Source organism: Schistocerca serialis, chromosome 3 (genome assembly GCF_023864345.2).
Source record: "Schistocerca serialis cubense isolate TAMUIC-IGC-003099 chromosome 3, iqSchSeri2.2, whole genome shotgun sequence".
Taxonomy (NCBI): domain Eukaryota; kingdom Metazoa; phylum Arthropoda; class Insecta; order Orthoptera; family Acrididae; genus Schistocerca; species Schistocerca serialis.
In genome coordinates this window covers 328,008,095-328,031,740 of record NC_064640.1, presented here as the reverse complement: position 1 = coordinate 328,031,740, position 23,646 = coordinate 328,008,095, and the positions used below count along the sequence as shown (strand labels likewise).

Genomic DNA, 23,646 nt, shown 5'->3' with positions numbered 1-23,646 from the left:
TACCCTTGCTTTCAGTAGTTCGTAGTACCAGCACAGCAATGCCGTTTTGGTTGCTGTTAGAACGTGTGATCAGTCAGCCATCCAGAATGTTGCGTCTGCCACTACTGAAATGGGTGCTTTACTTCTTAAGAAACCGCACGTTTGTCTGGTCTCTCAACAGATACCACTCCGTTATGGCTGCACCTGCGGCACGGCTATCTATGAGGCACGCAAGCCACCCCATCAATGGCAAGGTCCATAGTTCATGGAGCCATATTAAATGTATTTGAATTACATGTACGTCTATTAAATGTAAGATATTTTATAACGGGTGTCGCTATAAACATTTTGCAAAGTATGTAGAATGCCTTATTAAATGTAAGAAGGGGCATGACTGCCCTAATTCTGCCTGGACAAAGAGTTTAGTACAAATTACTTGAAGGAATTAAGCCTCCTGCCAGTTTTCGCAGCGTTTTAGGTTATGTCAAGACGAGTTTCGATGTTTCCACCTATCTTCAGTTCGTGTAATACAGTTATATCTTAATCAATATAACGTTTTTCTCGACTGCATTTTGAACGCTGCAGCTACCTTTTATTATACATTTACATGCGTAATACAAAGTCTCAGTGATAAACCGATACTTGGAGAAAGATGCAAGTCAGAGATGATGTAGTTTGTCACCGGTGTTGTTCAGTCTGTATGCTGATAAAGGAATTAGGGAATTTAAAGATGATATGGAGGAGATAAAGTTTAAAGCATAGCGATGAAAAACTATAAAAACACTAGCAGAAATGAACTGTTAAGGACATTCAAAAAGAAACCAGCCAGAAGCTGTAAATTGAAAGCCGCCGAAGGTGTCGTAATGTCATTGCCAAGGGAAGAATGTTTGGTCTCTATAAAAATGCTGAGGCCCTAAGCTCGCCGATAGAGGGAAATCGGTGCACACACTCGTGACGACTGAGCGAACATGTGGATGCATCGACCGTCCTCTGAATTCAGTAGTGCTGAAAATAGAGTAATGGAGGCTTCAAAAGAGGACGAAATGGGATGCAGTGCACTATCTTACAGCGGAAGGAGAGCAGGGAATGGAAATTCATTGAAAAATGGCACACGTGTATGGAGAGCACTGAACGTCCGTTTGCAATTTCGAGGTTGAGTCCGACCTCTGGGATAATGGCTACCTCTGTAACTCACCGGTCTTCAGTGGTGAGGGCATCCACCTGCTGGACAATGGTGTCGGTAATTCGATGTAGCGTTCCACATCGTACATCATTGGCCAACGACATCCGTCCTTCCTTGAATCTCTTGCGTCACGACTTGACCCTTCCAACAGACACGGAGAGCTCTTCGTATACTTGTGCCAGTCTTTGATGAATTTCTGTTCTCCGCATTCCTTCCGCTAACAGAAAACGCACTACACTCTTTTGACCTTCTTCCGAAGCTTCCAATTCTGTGTTTTCAGTTCGACTGAGTGCAGTAGGCGGTCGACGCATGAACGTACTCGCTTTATCTTCACGTGGGTGTCCGCCCATGTCCCTCTAGCAGCGGGTTTGAGGTCTCCGCTTAAAGATATGTACCTCACCCTCTTCCATAGGGAATGGCATTGTGATCTCTTCAACGGTTTTCGTTTTACAGTCTCGGAGTCTTTTATTTTTGAATTACCCTAATGGATGTCGTAAAGTAAGTATAACATGAAAATTAACTCAAAGATAACAAAAGTTATTGTACGCAACAACCAACATGCTGTGGTAGAAAATAGATTTAATGATATACCACTCATAAAAGTAAATACCCATACCGACTGCGGTGCCATACTCTGCCAACAGTTTCGTCCTGATATGGGATTGTGAGTTAACGAGCATTGCGCTCTCATTTAAATATATGGACGAAAGAATCAGCCTACATGAATTGTGAAACGAGCCCTGTCGTCGAGGACCGTGTGCCACAAAGGGCGCAGATTCACCACGAGATGGGGAAATTCACAGGCGTCTATTGAGGCCTAAGCGCTGTAGTGTGCGAGTGAGACAGACGAGAACCTACGTCATAGGGAAACCCAGTAGAAGCCGTTGCTGGCCGAGGAGACATAGCAGTGTTAAATATGGCGGACCTAAGATCGGCTATAAAGGGAAACATTTACGGAAACTATCTAATTCTGTAGTAATGCAGGGAGTGAAGCCACAGTCAATTTAATTTTCCATCACCCATAAATTTTCATGATGATCCCAATAAAACTTGAATACTGATCATATCTATAATAGTTCAGGATTTACTGAATTCTACACTCTGAACGCTTTGGTCGATCTTAACGATCCATATTTCATATAGAAGAGCATCATGAAAGTGACAAACGTTGTAAATATCAACTCTGTGACTTTGTTTGTTTAAAAGATAGAGTAAATTTAAATTATCGGTATTTTCAGGATCATCATTTCCTCCACACAAAACACATTGAACGACGACAGCACGACACCTTACTGAATCTTTAGGTAATAGAATATTTATTGGAAAGTTTAGTGCATAATAGTTACTTTTGTTCTTTATTTATTTATCAGAAAGCACATTGGTGCAAGGCTACTGGCCGTGACATTTAAAGTTAAGAAGGAAATTGTATTGGTTTTATGTAAAAAATTTAACAATGAATATTATTGTTACTTTATTTAGAACGCCAAAGTGGTCAAGCTTTGATTATTTAAATATGTTAAAATGTAAAATAATTTAGAATAAGCTGTAGATAATCAGATGGACGGCTTCAGGAAAGGGAACTGCCCTAGTCAGTTGAGCGAGGAGCTTTGGCGCGCGGGAAAAACAGCCGGGGACGAGCAGAGGGAGTGCTGTTGGAGACGCGACAGCGGACAATTCGGCTGGAGACACCAAAGGGTACAGTTCGGACTGAGACGTGAAAGCGGACACTCGGCCTTTAGGCGGCTAGGAAGTGAAACGACTTAGAAAATTTCGCGTTGTGTGGTATCGCGGTACTTAGTCTCTGAGCGGTGAGTAGCCGCGCGCCTGGTGTGAACTCTTAACTTTTCGCGTAGATAACTTTTACTTCGCGATGAGATTGTGAATGATCTAACTGTGTCAAATGGATATGCGCATGAGTGTAACAGTAACTCTAAATACGACCACTTTCGCTATTAGTTTACTTTGTGGATAAACATTACTCTAACCAAATCGCAACTGTGTGGCCTACATCATTTATGGGTCGTTAATTAAGTTCCCGACATTATAATTACTGTTATTATATTTTATGTTAACTTTCTATTTCGCAAACTTACCATCAGCCAGACAGTTTAACCAAATGGTCACAAGTGTCTAATTTAGGGCGTGTAATGCGACATTTGTGGTTCAACCCCCCGATGAGTTTGAGCCAAGACATTTCGACGAAGAGGAACCGCCCCGAATGTCTTTGGGATGTTAGCTCGCAAGATGCAGGGTCATGGGTTCAGTATACCGCTCTACTGGCCATTGTGGGCTTTCTTGGCCTTGAGCTGCTACGACTCACGCAAGCAGCTCGCCAGTTGGCATCACAAGGCTGAGTGGCCCGATTCCAGACACCCCACCAAGAGAAAATGCCTGACAGTATCAGGAATTGAACCAGTGTCAAGCACATAACAGCTAGAGACGCTGACCACTTAGCTACGGAGGCGGACAAACACCTTTAACTGTTTCTTAAATAAAACCACCTGAGATGGTAAAAGTTTACCCGCCAGTGTATCCGAGACTCCTGGACTCCTGGACTCGGGTGGGCGCGACGGCCCCGGCTCGAATCCGCCCGGCGGATTAACGACGAGGGCCGGTGTGCCAGCCAGCCTGGATGTGGTTTTTATGCGGTTTTCTACATCCCACTAGGTGAATACCAGGCTGGTCCCCACGTTCTGCCTCAGTTACACGCGTCGCAGACATTTGAAACACGTCCGCACTCTTTCACGATTTACTCTCGACACAGACAGTTGTGGTACACTGATTGCGTCCTGGGGAGTACGGGGTGGCGGCAGGAAGGGCAACCGGCCATCCCTCCAACTAACATTGCCAAATCCGTTGTAACCACGCCGACCCTGCAATCGCTGCGTGACTATGGCGTAAGCGAAAGAAGAAAAGAAGAAGATGGTAAAAGCTTAGCCAACATAAAGAGTATAGCTCCCCAGGCAAACACAGCCTATTGCAAGAAACAGGTGCTGCTTACATCATGTAACCTAAATGTGGAGACAAATAAGAAATTTATTAAGAGCATTGCCAGGAGGTGCAGCCTTTGAATGGCTCGGAAACGTGAACTGGTTTTTTGATTTGGGAAAGGGGACCAAACATCGAACTCATTGGTCCCATCGGATTAGGGAGGATTCGGAAGAAAGTTGACAGTGCCCCTTCAAAGGAACCATCCTGGTATTTGCCTGAAACGATCAACGGAAGTCACGGAATGCCTAAATCAGGATGGCCGGACGCAGGTTTGAACCGTCGTCCCCCGGTATGCGAGTCTAGTGTGTTAATCACTGCGCCACCTCGCTCGCTGGAAACGTGGACTGTTGGTGCGTGCGACACTGGGGGCATTTGAAATGTGGTACTGAAGAAGATTGGAAAACGTTTAATGGACAGCGAAGCTGACAAATGAAAAAAAAATTAGAACAATGAGTGAAATAAAATGTCTACTTCGACCCGTACAGGAAAGAAGAGATCAGTTAATTGGCTATTTATACCGACACAATAGTTTCCTAATTAACGTTTTGGCCGGCCGGAGGGTCCGAGCGGTTCTAGACGCCTCAGTCTGGAGCCGCGTGACTGCTACGGTCGCAGGTTCGAATCCTGCCTCGGGCATGGATGTGTGTGATGTCATTAGGTTAGTTAGGTTTAAGTAGCTCTACATTCTAGGGGACTGACGACCTCAGATGTTGAGTCCCATAGTGCTCAGAGCCATTTGAACCATTTTTGTAACGTATTGGGATGAATGAGTGAAAACAAGAGAGGACGAGGAAGACCTAGATGGAATGAGAGATGCTGTAGGAGCAAGCTCGTATGAAAAAATGAAGAGAATTACAGGGAACGGAGAGGAGTGGAACAGAAGAATTGGTGCCACCCAGTTTTGGGATTGAGAACTAAGAAAGATATAATAAAAACCTGAATTAGGAAGAAGTAGTACATAATTCCAGCGTCTAGTGAACTACGAGAATCGTTATTGTGTGTAGCTGCTAGACTTACATACGAAGAGAACAACTTATTTGTGCAACTTCGCAGTGAAAACTTATAGCTTGCACCTACTTAGGGTTATTCAGACTCGAATACTGAGACATATTCCACACAAAGGGAAACAATTCTTGCTCAAAACCTCAAGTAATGTATGGACGCTAAGGTTTAAATATGATGTAATGAAAAAAAATGCCATGTTGTTCCGATTATTTTGTTCTTGACGTACGTCCTAGAATGGAGTATATTAGATGATAACTCGGGAATAGAAGAAATAATTACAGGTTCCAATTACGTTTCGGGAACGGGACAGGGTACTGAAAATATATTAAAGCTTCTTACTGACGTAAAACAAACTTTTTAGTAACAATTATGTGGTACTTGTTTTCGTATTCTTGGCCAAAGCATACGACAACGCTGAGGCGAGAAAGAGAATAACGCATTCTCTCAAAGCTATTGACACTGCGATCCATCTGAGTAGTAGGAAATCGTATTCTGTTAAGATGTAGAACAACTGGATCGAGGGAAAGTTGCGGAGTTGTCACACAGGGATCAGAGCTAACTTCAGTGTTGTTCAACATGCATCCTGAAGATCCAAATGAATATTTCCATTACAGTTAATGGACAACGCATGTATTAACGCCAAAGACAAAACTGTTCAGTTGTTCCACAAAAAAATCTATACAGTTAACAGAAATTTACGTGATTGGTGGTCTTGCAATATTTCGTAGTAAATCATGATTTTTCACTAAACCAAATAATGCCAGTGTAGAATTTGCAGGAAGTGTTTGAGCTCACATTAACACTAATAGTGGTACGCTATGTTTCTGACAGCACAGGAAAGGCCAGCAGCATGAGAAGACTGTAGCAGCTAGGGATCTAGTGAGTTCTTAGCTGTCCGCTCCAAGCGGAGGAAAGGAGAAATGAACCCTTCCTGGGCGAAAGGCAGTTCTGAATCAGGAATATTTGGACAATGACAGTAATAAACCTTGTATCTAGTAACGTACCTGAGAACGAACTACACAAGTTTATGATAGTTATCAACAACAAGAATGAGAAATGTTTATAGGAAACAGATAGCGTTTGATAATATAGACACTTCTGACATCGAAGATGTTAGATTGTAATGAATGAATATACGATGACAACTATCACTGAAAATGTCAGTGGCGGCTTAGATGAAAGTATAAGAACCTCAGACATATAAATAACTGTAGTGGCGAAAGAGTGCGTAAACAACATGTAATTGTGCATAAACAGCAGATGCTTGTAAGAAAGTTCTGATCTTTAGTATCTGAGCAATGTGGTGAAAGTACATATAGACTATCAGGCACAAAAAAGGATTCATCAGTTATCAGCCATGTTGTATAATAGTAATAACAATAATAACAATAATTATTATTTTGATTATTATTATATTTCAAGACATGACTCTTTGCATTCAAAAAATGTGGCGAATGGATCATATTTTGTAATATTTTTCGGAACGACGTAGGTTCTGGACATAGGAAAATTTGTCAAGTAATTTCTGTGCGACTAATACGAATTTCACAATGGTACAGTTGTGGACTTGAAAATTCACATGTGACTTTGCTTTTTATTTCGAACATGACTATGAAGTTAGGTGTTCGTGAAATTTTAGATACTTCGTGGGAATTGTAGTAACGTATGCATCTCAGCGATGGTGAGTCATTCTGATAAATTAGGTCAACCTCAGTGTTAAACATGGAATAAATTAAGTACTGGTTCTTGAGAATTACTTTAACTGATACCAGATTCTAACTTAATTTTGATACTCCGAACGTTTCTTGATCTAGTCAGTTGAATCAACAAGCTGATGTGCTTACATATTGTATTTCAGTTGGACAGACATATTGAGAGCGTGTGCTGCCACATCTAGACACTCGATACGAGTGAACAAGCTGCTCTTTCCCCCTAATCAGTGGATTGTAGTCATAGTAAATTCACACACTTGGATACTCTTAGCCTGACAGTCGGATGTGAAGCAAAGTACTGGGTTTCATGGTTTCAATTATAATAAATAAATAAATAAAAATGGATAATGTTTGTGTGTGTGTGTGTGTGTGTGTGTGTGTGTGTGTGTGTGTGTGTGTGTGTGTGCGTGTTTTCCACATCTCCAATCACCTAGCCCCCATAATGGTGGGGGTGTGGGTGAAAAGGGTGTCAGACCTAGGCTGCTCTAGACAACAGGCATATTATGAGGGTAGTATAGGAATTTATTGCGAATGGGCACAGTTGTGTCGAGAGAGAGGGGAGACAGAGATGGATAGTGAGAGAGAAGAGGATGAGATGGACAGAGAAAGATGGAGGAGGAGACAGACAGATGGAGGAGTGAGCAGGGGATCGACAGAGAGAGAGGGGGAGGAAGAAATGGAAAGAGTTTCTGGGAAGGAGACGATGGACAGAGAGGGAGAAGGAGAATTATGTGCTATTTATGCGCCGTTTGCCTCCACAGGCGAAATCAGGGGGAAAGGATAGTATGCACAAAAATGGATGTGTGTGTTTAAGTTCCATATCTCCTCCTAAGCTGGTGGATCGATTTCAACCAAACTTCATACACATAACTGTCTGGAAAGAAGCACTGTATGAATAAGATCCACCTAGCTCTCCTATGAGTGATGGTGAGGGTGAAAAGGGTTTGTAATACCTGACATCTCGGCCGCCCTGCAGAACCCATGTATGTGTTCCAGGTAGTGTGTGAGCAGATGGGCACAGATGTGCAGAGAGAAGGGGAGGAAGAGATGGATAGTGAGGAGAAAGAGCTGGGCAGAAACGAGAGCAGGAGGAGTTGGAGAGAAATGGAGTACGAGGAGATGGTTAGAGAGATGAGGGGTAGGCGATGGACAGACAGAGAAGAGGCGATTGCCACAGACACAGGTTCAAAATGGTTCAAATGGCTCTGAGCACTATGGGACTCAACTGCTGAGGTCATTAGTCCCCTAGAACGTAGAACTAGTTAAACCTAACTAACCTAAGGACATCACAAACATCCATGCCCGAGGCAGGATTCGAACCTGCGACCGTAGCGGTCTTGCGGTTCCAGACTGCAGCGCCTTTAACCGCACGGCCACTTCGGCCGGCCCACAGACACAGGGAGGAGAAGATTTGACAGAGAGGGGGTGAGGAAGATATAGAGAGAGGGGGAAGAGATGGACAGATAGTGTCGAGGGGAGAGACGATGGACAGAGAGAGGGAAGAGAAGGTAGACTGAGGGAAAATACATTATCAGTTGGCGCTGCCCGCCTCTGCAACAAGCTACACTTAGTGCTCAGTTGAGAGCCCTGGCATTTAAGAAACGGCTTTTGTCAATCTTATAACTTTTCCCTGAAAAATTAACGTATGTGGTCAGTCTCTCTTTGTCAAAAAGTAAAGAAAATGCTTCCTTCTTCTAGTGTACTACTTTCTCTCTTCGTTTCAAATGGTTCAACTGGCTCTAAGCACTATGGGACTTAACATCTGAGGTCATCAGTCCCCTATACTTAGAACTACTTAAACCTAACTAACCTAAGGACATCGCACACATCCTATGCCCGAGGCAGGATTCGAACCTGTGACTGTAGCAGCAGCGCGATTCCGAACTGAAGCGCCTAGATCCGCTCGGCCACAGTGGCCGGCTGATTTTAGGTTACAGATGGTAGTGTTTGTGGGAACACTGACAACGTAACGGTACGTCACAGACATCCTGCGTCCTCATTCGTTACCTCTGAATGCACAATATCGTTGTGTCATTTTTCAGCAAGGAAATACTCGTCTGTGTGAACTTCCTGTATGGCGTTGAGGTACTACCGTTGCGGCAGGGTATTCAGATCGATCCCCGATAGAATATTTGTGGGATCGGCACAGACATCAACTCCGTCCCAGTATAAGTTAACAATGACGGTTACAAAGGTCGTGGGTCAGCTTGCCCCAGGATAAGATTCAGCGGTTTTGTGACGCCGTTCCCAACCGAATCAATGCATGCATCCAGGCCAGAGGCGGTGCAACGTAATACTGATAAGTGGGCTCACACTGCCAAGTTTGTTCTAAATCTTACTCCAGTTTGTAATTACTGAAATAACATCACGTACCCTTTCAACCCGTTAAGTTTCACTTCATTTTTTCTCCTCTTCTGGGTTCTTCACCTTTCTGTCAGGTAGTGTACATTCGAAATGAAATACTAAAATTGGTGGATAAGTAATGCTGTTGGAGCAGCAAAATAACTGATAAACACTGAAGTAGAGAGGTCATAAATCGCGGCCTGCCAATAGCAAAGATAAGCAATTCTGAAAAACAGAAATTTGTTGACATCGATCATAAATTTAGGTATTACAAAAATTTTTCATTAACTATTTACAGGTAAGTGAAATATGAACGATAAACAGTTCAGGCAAGAAGTCAATATAAGCTTTTGAACCGTTTATAATTACGAATATAAGCCAGCTACACTGCTCTTTAAACGGTTTTTATTCAATAAATAATTCATGGTGAGCCTTTTTCGGCATATTACCATCATGAGGTGATCTGCAAATACATAAGTAAGCGATAGTCTTAATATAGTGGTACGTAACTACGATCAGAAAAGTTATACTACATCGTTAGGTGTAATATCATTGTGGGTGACAGTGGATCAGCGACGTTACATGTTCACATAGTTACCATTATAAATAAGTGATGTGTTTCTTATTATTGCTTCTAATTATGTTTTTGTTTGGAATTTGTTTTAGTTTTATTTGAGATTTTTATACAATATTTTTATTTTTTTCGTAACAATTTGGTTATGACATATGATTCATGGTGTTTTCTTGATGTCTTTGTTTTATACTCTTCATGTTGTTATCGCTGTTACTATGGATGTGTGTTACTTAGTGTCTCTGATTTATTGCTTTAACCGTTTTCTTGAATTATAATGTGGATAGTTAAACAACCTACGTAAAGCACGAAAATATACATAGAAAACTTTATTCTCATTATAAATCAAGAAACCGGGTAAAATAATACATCAGAGACACTAAGTGACGGATATCCATAGTAACAGCGATAACAACATGAAGAGCGTGAAACAAAGACATAACACCAAGAAAACATCATAAACCATAGACCAAGTTTCCACAGATCACTTATTTATAATAGTAACTATGAAAACATGTAATATCGCTGATCCACTGTCATCCAAGCTGTCAATAGAAAAATAGCATACACAAAAACCAACTAAGGTCAGTTATACGTCTCCAGTGTATATCTAAGGAGAAACTAGTAAATCTAAAAAAGACAGGACGTGGCAGCAACGATATTATATGTAAGGTAAAACCACCTAACGATGTATTATAGTTCTTCTGATCATAGTTACAGACCAATTTATTAAGACTATCGCTTACTTGTGTAATTACAGATCACCTCATGATGGCAGTATGCCGAAAGGGGCTTATAGTGAATGATTTATGAAACAAAAACCATGGAGAGAGCAGTATAGGTGGCTGAAACTCGCAATAATCATGTCATTAGAAGACATATTTCGCACTGCGGGCACCAAAGAACAAAACTTTTGAACCGTATTACTGCGAAGGAACGCTGAAGCTTAAAAGTACAGACCGAATAACTAATGAAGGGGAGCTGAATCGAATTTGGCAGAAATGAAGTTTATGGCACAAGAAGCGGTGTCGTCGACTATCGACACTCACAACAAAAGGTCGACCACCACAAAGATGCTGCTAGCGAGCATAGAGAGAAGCAGTAATAGTACCGGAAATGGCCTCTCAGAATTTGTCTTAGAGTGTTCCAATCGTCGAGTCAGTTCAGCGTACTGTTTCCAGGCTAACAAATGGAGTACTTCTGTTGTGCACCGCCTTACAGTGATTAGGAGTGTTCACTGTGTGCTATTCACCTGCAGCAGTGGGGTGGTTTTGTCAGACCACCATTACCGAGGAGCACAGTTGTTATTTGACTGCTACCTTCCAGCTACCACGTATTAAACAACCACTCACAATTGTGTAAATTGCCACAGCGAGGGCGATCCATGAAAGTTGAGTTGTTCCTTATTTAATAAAGTGTTAGTGTTTCACTAAAATCTGTACTGATTTCTCTCCGCGGCCTGTATACAACACAACGTAACTAAACGAAGGGGTCGGTTGAGAGGACCCATCCTGAGGCATCAGAGAACAGTAAATTTAGTAGTGCAGTAGAGCCGGCCGAAGTGGCCGTGCGGTTAAAGGCGCTGCAGTCTGGAACCGCAAGACCGCTACGGTCGCAGGTTCGAATCCTGCCTCGGGCATGGATGGTTGTGATGTCTTTAGGTTAGTTAGGATTAACTAGTTCTAAGTTCTAGGGGACTAATGACCTCAGCAGCTGAGTACCATAGTGCTCAGAGCCATTTGAACCATTTAGTGCAGTAGAGTTGTACCTCCCAAAACTATGGTTCGGTAGTTTTGATGAAGTACTTAAATGATGTAGGACACGGCAGGATTACGGATAGTATTGGTAGGGAAAGAAACATATATGAATATGTAAGAGAGAAATTTGGATCCCTATTTGTATTTTGTTTGTTTGTTTTGCATATAATTACAACCGCACGTCGTTCTGTGTTATACCACTATGTATTTTATATTCTCAGAAAATACGAACTTCGTTTAATAAGTAATAAAAATTAGTTGATTGCGTAACTTCTGGTATTTTATGTAAGCAATTACTTTTGATGCAGCTACAGTTTACATGCATGACCGTAAAAAATCTACATAATTATAGTTGTTGTATTGCACTCGATAGAAAGTTGTTCATAATGATCAAAGCCAAGCGTTTCCTGTTGTTGTTTATACGTATGATAGTTGTTTAGGAGTAACAAAACGTTCAAATGTGTGTGAAATCTTATGGGACTTAACTGCTAAGGTCATCAGTCCCTAAGCTTACACACTACTGAACCTAAATTATCCTAAGGACAAACACACATACCCACGCCCGAGGGAGGACTCGAACCTCCTCCGGGACCAGCCACACAGTCCATGACTGCAGCGCCTTAAACCGCTCGGCTAATCCCGCGTGGCTTACGAGTAACAGAAACATGTTTTGTATAAGCTCGACGAAGTATTGAAGCTATGTTTGATTTGTTTAGTTTTGCTGTTTTTCTTTAATTTTTTGAAGGAACTGCATTTTGTTGGGCAGTATGATAAATTTGTATTAATTTTCATTTTTAGTGCTAAATCCATCTATATCGCGTTAGATATCAACGATTTTCGAATAAAACCTGAATTAAACAGAGAATTTCAATTTTGCTATAAATAATGTTTGTTTTTAAGTAATAGACAGGAGGATGACTACTTAGAAGCAAAATGTTCCTTAGGTTATGCGTCCCTTTATATACCGTCACTCAGTTCCTAGACGGTTTAAGTTTCTAGTGAAACCTAGTAAAACACTGATCACATACGGAAAAAAAGCGTAGGAAAGAAGGTAACGCTGTATAGGTATGCAACACGCCTAAAGTACAAGTAACGCTGTTATGAACGTAACTGATCAAGATGGTTCAAATGGCTCTAAGCACTATGGGACTTAACATTTGAGGTCATCAGTCCCCTAGAACTTACAACTACTTAAACCTAACTAATCTAAGGGCATCACACGTGTCCATCCCCGAGGCAGGATTCGAACCTGCGACCGTATCAACAGCGCCGTTCCGGACTGAAGTGCCTAGAACCACTCGGCCACAGCGGCCGGCTAGCTGATCAAGAGTTCTAGGAAATCAATCGTAGTCTACACTTGTTCATGATAGTCTACGGTAGCCTAAGATAGCTTTATTACTCTATAGTGAGGGAGGTGTGCAGGATTAAAAATGCAAAGAGATCCAGGTTTGTCTATAGTAAGCACGTTGATTTGGAATCAAGTTGTAATAGTTACGCAGAGGTGAAGAAGCTTGCACAGAGAAAACTATAATGGAGAGCTTCATCAAATCAGTTTTCTGACTGGAAACTACAACAACATGTGAAAATTTTTTCAGTAATTAGGGAGACTGAGACGCGTACAACATGCAGCAGCGAGGAGTAGAGAGGGTACGTACCTGCAGCCGCCCCACTTCCAGCCCTCGGGCGTGTGTTGTCCCTGGCGCGACGAATCGCAGCTACACTCGGTCAGGTTGCCGGAGCTGCACGACTGCGTGACCGCATGCACCACGCCCGCGCTCGTCACAGCGTAGATGAACGCCGTCTCCTTGCTGCCTGCAACACGCACCACCGCACTCTCTTACTGTCTTTCCGGCTACATCAATAACATTTCTTTAGTTAATACTAGCGAACCCTGCAGTGCTCCGAAATTGCTAAATATCTATGGGAATTGCATATAGGGGAACGCGGGGCGGAACGGGATATTAATGTTTAACAATTTCTATAATGTAAGGGAACACAAGGAAACACTTCTTAAAGTGATAAAAAACACCTTGTAGTGTAACCTAATGTACCTTATTTTACAATCAATTAAAACAATACATTTTGCATTTTTTACTACCCACGGGGCAGAATGGGATAAGGGTATTTTTTGTTAAATTATTGCATAAACGTTGAATTTGAATTACGAATATCGTATTAAACTATGACAAAATGTTGTATAACAGGCAATTAAGACTAAGGAATGTGTAATTTAAACAATTAAAAAGTCATTCTTCAAAATAAGAAAATATTTTAATGTCATTCCGAAAAATGTACAATACTTAATAACCACCAAACCACTAACTACTAGCCCTTTCGACAACAGTCACAAATCAGTACTTCCTCTTCATCTTCACTGTCTATGCCTGCACATGAATTGTGTGCCCACTCTGGCATGCGACCCACCCCTCATTAGAAACGGAGTAGAAGTCCCCACAGTAGAGACACTCAGCCTCCTTTCTCTCTCTGAATCTCTCTTCTCCATCATCTTCTTCTTTTTATTTTTCTTAAGGTCTTTGATGTACACTGTTTTGGTTTTTTTGGGTGTACAGTTTGATATTTTTGACTTAAGTTGCATTGCACCTGACGTCTCTGTCCTGACATTGTTTATATTTGTGCACCCTCCTCCTTTCTGTAGGCCTACTTTACGTGCAACAGCATTCTGCAATTCCTTCTTATAAGGAGAATCTGTTAATACGATGGTTTTTCCTTTTCGTCTTCTAGTCCGCCGAGTATTTTGACAGATTAATGGGATTGGAATGACAGCCTCGGGCGATATCTGGAAAGCTGAGTTGTTCGGCGAACATAGCTGGTTGGGAGAGTCTGGCATCCATGAACATCCAGGCTGGGTTTGCTTTCTACTTGTATCAAAATATGACGGGGCAGAACGGGACACTATCCCATTCTACCCCGACCCGTTCCGCCCCAAGAGCACTTTTGAGGTTAACAACTTTTATGGAGTGTAATAACTGACGTATTTAAACGCATTAAATAACTAAAGTATAACAAATGCCATGCACTTTAAGGGAATTTATTATTTTAGTGTATACAATTAACAGTTTACCTGGCGTTGAAATTCACCAAACATTAGAACAACGCAAGCGGTAACGTGACGGACAAAAATTCACTTAGATCCCGCACTTCAAACTAAATCAAAATGGCTACCCTGACTTCCCTTCCATTCGGAGAAATAGTTACATGCACATACAACAGGTTGGAACACTGTCCAGTCTAGAAAAGAGCAATTTCCCATTGTGCCCCACTATTATGTTCTGCCCCGAGTTCCCCTACGTCTTGATCTCCTACTCCCGGCACCCTCCCTATCAGTCCATCTATTGCTTCCCCTATCTCTCGCCACCTCCTTCTCCCTGCTTCCTCTGTCCATCTCCTCCTCCCCCTATCTCTCTCCACCACCTCCTCTCTGCCTCATCTGTCCATCTCCTCCTTCCCTCTCTCTATACCCATGTCCCCCCCGCTCCTCTCTGTCCATCTCCTATCCCCCCCCCTCTTCCCCCTTTATCGTCAGCCCTTGGACTATAATTACAAACTTCAGAACGATAGAGGTTCCTTAGTAATATTCCAATCGTAATGCGATACGTTAAAAGCGACTGTGAACAATAAAATCAAGTTTTAGTTATAAAATTTTTGCTTACATTTATATACAAGGAGGAAGAATATATAAGGGAGAAACACTTTGTCTAGTGGTCTAAATGCGAAATGCGGCGCTATTGTAGTTAAAACTGACCGCGAGAGAGAGAACGAAATCGTACATTATCACAGAACAGCATTTTGTTTATCGCAGTTGGCTGAAACCGAAAGCCAGTCAATGATTTCTCAAAAAAATATACGGCTTATGTCCGTCTGAATGTTTGTTAGAGTATCGTGTAAAATTTAACGTAAATAACGTTAGAGACTTTTGCTTGAGAGAGAGAGAGAGAGAGAGAGAGAGAGAGAGAGAGAGAGAGAGTAAACGTTGATGGTAAAATTCTCGAAAAGTTCTTGACCGTTTACTTCAAAGTTTTACACGATATTTAAATAAACATTTGGATGGACACATGGTATATATATACAGGGTGGTCCAGTGACCTGGCCAAATATCTCACGAAATAAGCGTCAAACGAAAAAACTACAAAGACGAAACTTGTGTAGCTTGAAGGGGAAAACCAGATGGCGCTATGGTTGGCCTGCTAGATGGCACTGCCATAGCTCAAACGGATATCAACTGCGTTTTTTAAAAATAGGAACCCCCATTTTTATTACATATTCGTGTAGTACAAAAAAATATGAATGTTTTAGTTGGACCACTTTTTTCGCTTTGTGATAGATGGCGCTATAATAGTCACAAATATATGGCTCACAGCTTTAGACGAACAGTTGGTAACAGGTAGATTTTGTTAAATTAAAATAAAGAACGTAGGTACGTTTGAACATTTTATTTCGGTTTTTCCAATGTGATACATGTACCTTTGTGAACTTATCATGTCTAAGGACGCATGCTGTTACAGCGTGATTACCTGTAAATACCACATTAATGCAATAAATGCTCAAAATGATGTCCGTCAACCTCAATGCATTTGGCAATACGTGTAACGACATTCCTCTCAACAGCGAGTAGTTCGCCTTGCGTAATGTTCGCACATGCATTGACAATGCGCTGACGCATGTTGTCAGGCGTTGTCAGTGGATCACGATAGCAAATATCCTTCAACTCTTCCCATAGAAAGAAATCCGGAGACGTCAGATCCAGTGAACGTGCGGGCCATGGTATGGTGCTTCGACGACCAATCCGCCTGTCACGAAATATGCTATTCAGTACCGCTTCAACCGCACGCGAACTATATGCCGGACATCCATCATGTTGGAAGTACATTGCCATTCTGTCATGCAGTGAAACGACTTGTAGTAACATCGGTAGAACATTACGTAGGAAATCAGCATACATTGCACCATTTAGATTGCCATCGATAAAATGGGGGCCAATTATCCTTCCTCCCATAATGACGCACCATACTAACCAGCCAAGGTCGCTGATGTTCCACTTGTCGCAGCCATCGTGGATTTTCCGTTGCCCAATAGTGCATATTATGTCGGTTTACGTTACCGCTGTTGGTGAATGACGCTTCGTCGCTAAATAGAACGCGTGCAAAAAATCTGTCACCGTCCCGTAATTTCACTTGTGCCCAGTGGCAGAACTGTACACGACGTTCAAAGTCGTCGCCATGCAATTCCTGGTACATAGAAATATGGTACGGGTGCAATCGATGTTGATGTAGCATTCTCAACACCGACGTTTTTGAGATTCCCGATTCTCGCGCAATTTGTCTGCTATTGATGTGCGGATTAGCCGCGACAGCAGTTAAAACACCTACTTGGGCATCATCATTTGTTGCAGGTCCTGGTTGACGTTTCACATGTGGATGAACACTTCATGTTTTCTTAAATAACCTAACTATCGGGCAAATGGTCCGGACACTAGGAAGATGTCGCCCAGGGTACCGTGCAGCATAAATAGCACACGCCCGTTGGGCATTTTGATCATAATAGCCATACGTCAACACGACATCGATCTTTTCCGCAATTGGTAAACGGTCCATTTTAACACGGGTAATGTATCACGAAGCAAATACCGTCCACACTGGCGGAATGTTACGTGATACCACGCACCTATACGTTTGTGACTATTACAGCGCCATCTATCACAAAGCGAAAAAAGTGGTCCAACTAAAACATTAATATTTCTTTACGTACTACACGGATATGTAATAAAAAATGGGGGTTCCTATTTAAAAAAACGCAGTTGATATCCGGTTGATCTATGGCAGCGCCATCTAGCGGGCCACCCATACCACCATCTGGTTTCCCCCTTCAAGCTAGACGAGTTTCGTTCTTTGTACTTTTTTCGTTTGATGCTTATTTCGTGAGATATTTGGCCCGGTCACTATCAATAGACCACCCTGTATATATATAGCCTACATCCGCCCAAACGTTCGTTAGAGTGTCGTATAATAATTTGAAGTAATCGTTCAGTTTGCTAACAACGTTTCTCTTTTATTTGGTGATGTGTTGGCAGAAGAGCCAACACCGTGTTGCTAGAGGAGGCCGAAATTCACGCGTTTAATCTCACGCAGACTGGCGTGAGGTCTGGAACAGTTAAAGGAGTTATACTATGAAGAAAAGAACGTAGCGGCTGGAATACTTAACTTTAATCCATAATTGAAGAACATCGCTCTTGATGATACATAATTACAATCTCAATATAAACTGGTAACGGCGCCTTGCTAGGTCGTAGCAAATGACGTAGCTGAAGGCTATGTTAACTATCGTCGCGGCAAATGAGAGCGTATTTGTCAGTGTAGCATCGCTAGCAAAGTCGTCCGTACGACTGGGGCGAGTGCTAGGACGTCTCTCTAGACCTGCCGTGTGGTGGCGCTCGGTCTGCAATCACTTACAGTGGCGACACGCGGGTCCGACGTATACTAATGGACCGCGGCCGATTTAAAGGCTACCACCTAGCAAGTGTGGTGTCTGGCGGTGACACCACATTTGGTATATATGTATTTGTATACCACATATATTTAAAAATGTAGCTTATGTCCGTCCGAACGTTTATTAACTGTGTAAAAATTTGATATAAAGTAGTTAAGAACTTGTCGAGATTTTTGCTAAAACGTTTCCCGTTAATGTAGTAAATATATATTTATATATCATAAACATTAAAAAAGACCTGCCGGCTAGGTCCGTCCTGACATATACTAAAGTATCGTGTAAAAATTTGAAGTAAATCGTTCAAGTACTTTTCTAGATTTTGGTGGCAACGTTAAACACCAATTTCTCTTTTTAAGGAAGCATACATTTAAGCATATATTTGTATACTACATACATTAAAAATTGTAGCCTGTGTCCGTCCTAGGTTTATTAGAGGGTCGTGTAAACATCTGAAGTAAATCGCTCAAGAACTTATCGAGATTTTTGCTAAAAATGTTTCCCGTTTATGTAGTAAATATATATTTATATATCATAAACATAAAATAATGTGCAGCCTATGTCTACTGGAGTATCGTGAAAAAATCTGAAGTAAATCGGTCACGTTCTTTTCGAGACTTTTGGTAACAATGTTAAAGAACGACTTGTCTTTATATATCAGTATAGATCAGGGGTTCTCAAACTGCCTCCACCGCGCCTCATCCTGTCCCCTCCCCACCTCTTATTTGGGAGAGTCCTTCGAGGCCGTAAGAGTTGAACATTTTTTTTTAAAATTATCATGCACTTATGTTATTCAAAGATGACGAAAGTTAAAAATTATAACCAGTTAATAAATAACCACGGCTGGGTGTGCCGTTATTGGAACTGAGCTAATATGACGTGTATTCCACAACATATTTTTCTGTTTTACAAATTATTTCACAAATTAGTTAATTAAAGTCTGTTACCATCTATATTGCTTTTAATTCATTTAGAATTATTTAATATTTGAAAGATGATAACATATAAATGTCGATAGGAAAATATTCAACATTTCAGTGCCAATTTAAAAACCGTTACATTCAAACTGATCATCCAAAAACGAAATTAACAAGAGTAAAAGCGTATCTAGTTCCAAATTCGGAATTTTCTGACATTTGCATATTTAGTGTGACACGTGTGCTGGAATTTGCGAAGAAAGCAGTTGCAGTCGTAGTAAGATCTTTGAAACAGCAACTTGCAGATCCCCTTCCAGCTGCAGTCGAGATCGACGTTCCGTTTCGATTAATGTCATCGCGGAAAATGTTTACTCATACAAGTTGAAGCGACGGGTAATAACACGTCCACTGCCCTACTGGCTACATTAGGATATTCATTCTGACTCTGTACCCAAAATCTTCAAGAGATTTCGATTTACATTCATTTCGAAGTATTCTATAACTTTTAGAGTTCTATTAGTTCCTCCTTTTCTATTATTAACAAGTGGTCTGCTATGATGGTATCGAAAAGGTTGTGGATCCAGTCACACTCATATGAAGGTTCTGGAAATTATCCTCGAACTGTTCACGATGATTTCCGAGATGTACTACGGCAATGTTTCTAATTTTAAATACACCAAACTCATTTTCCTTCACGAATTCAATGAGACTAGAGAACATATCGCGGTTATCCTTCTCCATCTGGGTTTTCCAAAGTCCATATTTTCCGTATAAAACGAAAGCACTTTGTGGCTTAGAAACACCATATCACTATTTCGGCCATGACATGACGAGTTAAGATAATTCAGTTTCTCAAAAACGTCGCCCAAGTAGCAAAGTATTAGAAGGCATATTTCTTCCAGGAACAGAGCCGAGATTATGGGACTGCTGTTCAATAGGAAAAGATGAAGTTCATCGTTAAGTTCCGAGTTAAGATAATTCAGTTTCTCAAAAACGTCGCCCAAGTAGCAAAATATTAGAAGCCATATTTCATCCAGGAACAGAGCCGAGATTATGGGACTGCTGTTCAATAGGAAAATATGAAGTTCATCGTTAAGTTCCGAAACCCAACGAAGAAATTTACTGCAAGACAACCAACGTACCTCCGTGTGCAGTAGAAGCTAGTCACTAGTAGAACCCATCTACTTGCAAAGAATTCAAAATAGCTTAGTGTTTAAAGCTAGTGATTCCACAGAATATACAATACTAACTGCATCATTCATCATTTTATTGACTTCCGGTTCTACTACTTTAGAAGCCAGTTGCCTTCTCGTGTATCATGTAATGTGTGAATTTCGTCCATAGCAAATTGTTGTCAATAAAAACGGAATTCACTAGAAAGAAAATATCTTCACCTTCAGTCATCCTTTCTAGAACTTTACAAAATGGAAAGTTCTTGAGCATTTCATTTCCATGACAGTGGCATACAAAAACAAGAAGCAGGGGAAGATTTCCGATACAGGTACTGTCAACAGGTTGGAGAGGGAATTTTGGGCTATCATAGAGTCGCAGTAGCAGTTGGTTTTTCGTCAGTGGTTATTGCATCAATATGACGAGGCATGGTATCATCTGAGAGTGTTATCGACTGCAGAATGTCAGGAACCTCTCTCCATGATTGATTTGGCACACTTTGACGGCTGCGGAAGAAGTACAGATTTGGACTTTGCAATTAAGTCGGGCACCTCTAGGGATGCCCTTAGGGCTTTCTTAAGAAATGGTAAATGTTTTCTGAAGAATCTCATTTCTTTTAGTTGTTCCTCATGACGCTTAGCAACTTCGATGGCTTTGTTTACACGGTCTAGCAATTTTGTCGTCAGGTTGATCTTTAGTTTTACAGGGTTCAAACTGTCGTTGGCTAAAATCTCTCAACACAAAACACATTGCCGCAGTTCTCTCATTTAAAAGAATGCTGGTAAAGCCTAATGGTAGAGGATCAACTTGATTTTTACAGACTTACACTTGGGTTTGCGTTCATAGCTAAAGCTGTTGATAGGAACAGATGAAGATGTGAAATCAGAATGTACTTTGATTAAATTCGAGTCTTTTTCCTTATTCTCGAATTCTGTTCCATACCTTCTCATTAGTTATGTGATCTACACACCTAATCTTCAGCATTCTTCTGTAGCACCATATCTCAAAAACTTCTATGCTCTTCTTGTCTAAACTGTTTATCGTCCAAGTTTCCTTGACACTTAAATCTATACTCGATGTTAACGCGTTTCACTTCTTCAAAAACGCTTTTCTTGCCATTGCCAGTCTGCATTTTATATCCTCCCTGCTTCGAACATCATCAGTTATGTTGCTTCCCAAGTAGCAAAACACATCTACTACTTTAAGTGTCTCATTTGATAATCTAATTCCCTCAGCATCACCTGATTTAATTCGACTACATTCCATTATCGTCGGCTTGCTTTTGTTGATGTTCATCTTACATCCTCCTTTCAATACAATATCCATTCCACTCAACTGCTCTTCCAAGTCCTTTGCTGTCTCTGACAGAATTATGTCATCGGTAAACCTCAAAGTTTTTATTTCTTCTCCTTGGACTTTAATTCGTACTCCAAATTTTTCTTTTGCTTCCTTTACTGCTTGCTCAATGTACATATTGAATAACACCAGGGACAGGCTACAACCCTGTCTCACTCCGTTCTCAACCACTGCTTCCCTTTCGTGCCCCTCGACTCTTATAACTGCTAGCTGGTTTCTGTACAAATTGTAAAGAGCCTTTCGCTCCGTGTATTTTCCCTCTGCCCCCTTTAGAATTTGAAAGAGAGTAGTCCAGTCAACATTGTCAAAAGCTGTTCTTAAGTTCATCTTTCATTAACCTATGTTCTATAAGTCGTAGGGTCACTATTGCCTCACGTGCTCCTACATTTCTCCGGAATCCAAACTGATATTCCACGAGGTCGGCTTCTGCCAGTCTTTCCATTCTTCTGTAATAGATTTGTGTTAGAATTTTGCAGCTGTGACTTACTAAACTGATAGTTCGGTAATTTTCACACATGTCTACACTTATTTCTTTTGGAAATAGAGGAATTATTATATTCTTGTTAAAGTCTGGGATATTTCACCTGTCTCATACATCCTGCTCACCCAAGCTGGCTGGCTCTCCCGAAGCTATCACTAGCTCTAGCGAAATGTGGTCTACTGCCGGGGCCTTGTTTCCACTTAAGTCTTTCAGTGCTTTCTCAAATTCTTCACGCAGTATCATATCTCCATTCTCATCTTCGTCCTCTTCTATTTCTATAATATTGCCCTCAGATACATTTTCCTTGTATAGAACCTCTATATGCTCCTTCCACCTTTCTGCTTTCCCTTCTTTGCTTACGACTGGTTTTCCATTTGAGGTCTTGATATTCACACAGATGGTTCTCTTTTCTCCAAAGATTACTTTAATTTTCCTGTATGCTTCATCTATATTACCACTAGTGATATATGCTTCTACAGTCTTTAATTTGTCCTCTAACCATTCCTGTTTATCCATTTTGCGCTTCCTGTCGATCTCATGTTTTAGACGTTTGTATTCCCTTTCACCAGCCTCATTTATTGCATTTTTACATTTTCTTCTTTCATCGATTAAATTCAATGTCTCTTGTGTTACCCAAGGATTTCTACTACTCTTCGTCTTTTTGTGTACTTGTTCCTCTGCTGGCTTCACTATTTCGTCTCTCAAAACTACCCATTCTTCTTCTACTGTATTCCTTTCCCCTGTTCCTGTCAGTGGTGGTGGTAAGTTCCTGTGGGACCAAATTGCGCATATCATCAGTCCCTACGCTTACACAATACTTAATCTAACTTAAACTGACTTACGCTAAGGATAACACACACACACCAATGCCTGAGGGAGGACTGAAACCTCCGACAGGGGAGAGCCGCGTGAACCGTGGCAAGGCGGCTACACCGCGCGGCTGTTCTTGTCAGTCGTTCCGTAATGCTTCCTCTGAAACTCTCTACAACCTCTTGATCCTTCAGTTTATCCAAGTCTCATCTCCTTAAATTCCCGCATATTTTAGTTTCTTCAGTTTTAATTTGTGGTTCATAACCAATAAATTGTGGTCAGAGTTCATATCTGTCCCCTGGAAATGTCTTAAAATTTGAAACCTGGTACCGAAATCTCTGTCTTAACATTATATGTTCAATCTGAAATTCCGGTGTCTCCTACTTTCATGATTCCTAGCTATGATTAAATTATGCTCTGCGCAAAATTCTACCAGGCGGCTTCCCCTTTCTTTCCTTTCCCCCAGTCTATATTCACCTGCTACTTTTCCCGCTCTTCCTTTTCCTACTACTGAATTCCAGCCCCCCATGACTATTAAATTTTCGTCTTCCCTAACAATCTGAATAATTTCTTTTATCTCATCATACATTTCCTCAATCTCCTCCTCATCTGCGGAGCTAGTTGGCATATAAACTTGTACAAATAACATAGCTCCATCAAACTTGGACCATATATAGAAAGAAATGCTACAATACACTAGGGAGGCCAACAGAAAGAAATACGCAATGAGACTAACAAAAATAACTCTTTTATTCAAAAACAATAATTACATTGACTCACTGGGATTTATGGTGGCGCCCTCGACTTTTCAAAGGAGGAGACATGGTTCTTAATAGGGTGTGTGATCATTACAGATCGTAATGCATGCTC

General features: G+C 41.2%; 1 protein-coding gene across 2 annotated transcripts in view; it reads right to left on the bottom strand.

Annotated features, from left to right (window-relative positions):
- LOC126471606 (protein Wnt-16-like) overlaps positions 1 to 23,646 on the bottom strand; it is an 803,254-nt gene that overhangs the window by 102,349 nt on the left and 677,259 nt on the right. For both annotated transcript variants that reach the window (XM_050099842.1, XM_050099843.1), the window contains exon 3: positions 13,197 to 13,353. In XM_050099842.1, the coding sequence (XP_049955799.1) occupies positions 13,197 to 13,353 (157 nt within the window). The remainder of the gene's footprint in view (positions 1 to 13,196; positions 13,354 to 23,646) is intronic.